Raw genomic sequence first — 4008 nt, forward strand, 5'->3', positions numbered from 1 at the left:
TATAACCCTACTTAACATTATATGTGTATGTAATATATTGACCATGAGCTAGTTTGTAGCTACGTTGGCTTGAGTGTTGTTACTAGCTAATAAACTGATACACTCTTTTTATGTACTTTATGGCTCATTTAAATCTTCTACAATCTATACATTGGTAGTGTCATGATGAACCAAACTCAGAACTAATATCCAGCATCTCCAACCCTCTCCTATTTTTACCTCTATAATAACATTTAAAAAAAAAATCACTCCAATCCACCTTTGTTTCTACCTCTAAAATACAGATTGCTATTTTCACATCTATTTATAGAAGAAGAAATAACATTACTCTATATTTTGCTCTATATTTTGAGATTTCTATTTTAAAGAAATACATTGGAACAAAACACATCTCTATTATAGAATTCTTCTATTTTAGAAGTAAAAATAGGAGAATACATTGGAGTCTGGAGATGGTCTAAGAGTGTATATATGTATATCATAAAACGGAAAGTCAAGAATATAAAACATCTGATGATATATTCTTGAAACTCACACATGCAATTTGACCCAAATAATAAACACGTGCAACATATCACACATCTATATGCGCATATATATGTATATATATAAAATCTTCTATATATATTCAGGGAGAGAAATTAAAAGGAAGAGAGATAATCGTGGTCAGGAGAGGTGGAGTCATCAGAGGGAATGTGGTTGTGACGACCTTCGTAAGTAGTAATCACCATTCTACAATCTTCCGACAGTCGCTCCACTCTCTTCTTCACCCTACAGTTGTTGTGTGTGCATCTGTAATAACTCCTGTATATATATAATTTTTTTTCCATTTATTAGTACATAATAGTTAGATCCAGTAAACCATATGTGAAAAAAGAAAAAGAACTCAAGAAACAAACATGTGGAATTTAGTTGGAAAATGTGTAGACATTGCACAATAAAAGAGACAAAAACAGAAGATATTGTTTGCATTCTTAATGATGACAGCCCTCGAGGGACGTACGATACATACTAAAATTGCAACATACGTAAAAAAATAATCTAAATTTGTAGAAAATGTATACATTATGTATAAGCAGTCATGTCTAGTACTTGAGCTAGCGTTTGGCAACAGTCTAAATAGAGAATATTATGATACATTCTAAGCTTTTACGAAACAACAGTCATCAATCAATGGGATTATACGAGAATCATTATATATAACATATGGCATCAGAACTATTGGTATGTTAACTTAGACTAATAATAAGGTCCATTAAACAAACATAAAATGGTGGTGTACTTAATGAATTACCTCGGGTGAAGGCTGTTCTTGACGACTTTCTGACCGTATTTACGCCATTTGTATCCATCGGCGAGAACATCGACATCGCTTTTTGTCTGGAAACAGAATCTTGGCTCTCTTAGTTTCCTCCTTGTCTTAACTTTGCTCCTCATCTCTCCACTGCCACTACTTGATCTCCACCTGCAAATGCAACCACTCTATAATGTATCAGGAACGTTTATATCTTAGGTTTGATCTTATGTCAGAAGGCTTTAATTTGTACACAGTCTATCAACGTTAACATCCTATTGGATCTCAAATAATTTCAAGAGGATATATAGAACTATCTTAAGAAAGAAATCCAAAACACAGGAGAGAAAGAAAATCAATTTATTAAAGAAATTTATGGCAATTCAACTATCTTAATTAGCTATTAGTTTGTGGTAAAAGAAGGAGAAAGGAATGGATTCATCTTCAAACTTAAATCAGTTTAATTACCAAGAATTAGAATGGACATCATTGTTCATTCCACCTCCAATATTCTCGTGATCATCATTGACCACCTTTGATCCCAAGGGTCCTCCAACCTACAAAACCCATATTAAACACAATCAATACTTACAAACTATAAAAACAAGATAATCACATGCTATGCATAATACAAAGATAGATCATATATAGCTACACCTGAAGATTATTCGAAAACCCTAGAGGTGCATGAGTAGTATTAGTAGTAGAAGAAGAGTTGTGAATGGGGAAAGAAGGAGAGGGGAGGGAAGAGGAAGAAGAAGAAGAGAAGAAAGTTAAGACGTTGGTTTCTTCAAATGGAACGAGGAAGTTCATATTTTCTTGGATCGTCGCCGACGATGTCACTTGTTGTAGATCGTAGTTATTGACCACTGCTCTTCTTCCTCCTTCCATTTTATTAAATCTCAATCTCCCCTTTTGTTGACTAATATGTATCAATTTTTAAATAGTGTATCAAACTAATTTTGTCTATGCTTTTTATTAATAATTAGATATAAATATTACTTTGGTGGTTTATCCTCTCTTGCTTTCATATAGAGTGGTAGGGTTTCGTGTGTACGTCCCCGCACGTGTCAAAAACCCTCTAAACGAATCATTTGAAGCATTCGTGTCATTTTTCTTTTTGAACTGAACCGTTCGTGTCTTTAGCAGTCAACTTCATGTGAAGTGTCTATAAGTTCTATAATCATATCGCGAACAAAACAAAAATTTATTCGGCTATATTTACTAGAACATATATATATTAATATCTGAATTTATATCTTGGATCTTTCCTGCACCGATTGTACAATAAGTTGATAATGATGTGTGAAATGTTATCTTAAATTCTTCAACTTAAATTGACAAATAATTAACGACTTTACTTTCACTTATTTACGCAATTAACTTGCATCATTAATTGAACCTAATGCCCATAATGAGGCCAAAAAAGGGTTTGGACTTTGGTCTGATTCTGAAGCAACCTAAGGAATCAAAATTCTAAGATATTAGCTGAAGTATATTTATCTTAATTTAATGGAGAAGTTTGGGACATTTTCATTTGACATGACAATAATGTGTGTGTGTGTGTGTGTGTGAGAGAGAGAGAGAGAGAGAGAGAGAGAGAGAGAGAGAGAGAGAGAGAGAGAGGTAATTGAGTGCGGTGGAGGTACATCAAAGCTTCCTCCATCTCAAGATGTTTCCTAAAGCTGATGATGGAAACGACACCCAAAAAAGTTACCTCTTCCTGAATCATGTCAAATCCACATTCATAAACTTGTTTGTTTTTGGTTCAACATAAACTTGTTTATAAATTAATACCATTGATTTATCTTTCTTGACTTACTATGATGTCGCTCCTTTATCTTCAACAGAAGATCTTCTGTTGTTTTTAAAATGCATATACATTGTTCTAATCGTTAGATGTTAATTAATCGAGTTATAAAAAGTTAAAAACACTTTAATTGTTGAGCGGACAACAATCTTCTCTCATAATCATATAGTTTGACCCACTAGATTGAGTTGATTAAATAATTGATCCATTTAGCCAACCAAATGTTTCTAGTTTAATCATGTCTACCTATGTATCTTATAAGTCAAAATTTAAAACATATGGCATATATTAAACATACAAATGCTATACTTTTAAATAGTATCGTGAAGTTGATAACTACACACAACAATAACAAAAACACCACAGGAAAAGAGCAGGGCAACTTCCTCCACAATAGCAACACAAAGCAACAATGACTAATAAAAAGCATATAATATAACAGTTTTAACCTTCTTTATGACAATATCTTAGAACATGATTGAAGTGGATTAATCAAAATTTTATATTTACTTTACTGGTCCAATATACTCCGTAATTAACTAGTAACTTAATGAGGAACACTTTCTTCAATAGCCATTAGAATTTAGAATACCCATTGGTTTTATTCTTACCGACACCGAGATCACTACAAGAAAACAAGGGGATTCTGATGGCCGAAATCGTCGGAAATTCGTCGGAATCGGTCTATTCCGACGAATTTCCGACGAACCCGTCCGTCGGTATCGTTTCGTCGGAAAAAAAAAAATTCGTCGGAATTTCGTCAGAAATTCCGACGACTTTCTGACGAATACCGAGAAACGTCATTCTGACGAACTTCCGACGATATTACGATGCGGCTACACGAGACCAGAGTTCATCGGAAAACTACAATTCCGACGAACGTGGTTCCTCGGTTTATTCCGAC

The 4008-nt window shown here is 33.7% G+C and overlaps 1 protein-coding gene across 1 annotated transcript; it reads right to left on the minus strand.

Annotated features, from left to right (window-relative positions):
* Positions 1-501: 501 nt before the first annotated feature.
* Positions 502-2265, minus strand: LOC106340787 (probable WRKY transcription factor 12). The gene is made up of 4 exons (XM_013779630.1): positions 1952-2265; positions 1763-1851; positions 1295-1465; positions 502-804 (listed from the first exon to the last, which is right to left on the minus strand). Exons 1-4 carry the CDS (start codon positions 2183-2185, stop codon positions 642-644), a joined length of 657 nt encoding a protein of 218 aa, XP_013635084.1. The 5' UTR covers positions 2186-2265; the 3' UTR covers positions 502-641.
* Positions 2266-4008: the final 1743 nt, after the last annotated feature.

This window comes from Brassica oleracea, chromosome C4 (genome assembly GCF_000695525.1).
Source record: "Brassica oleracea var. oleracea cultivar TO1000 chromosome C4, BOL, whole genome shotgun sequence".
In the NCBI taxonomy this organism is placed as follows: Eukaryota; Viridiplantae; Streptophyta; class Magnoliopsida; order Brassicales; family Brassicaceae; genus Brassica; species Brassica oleracea.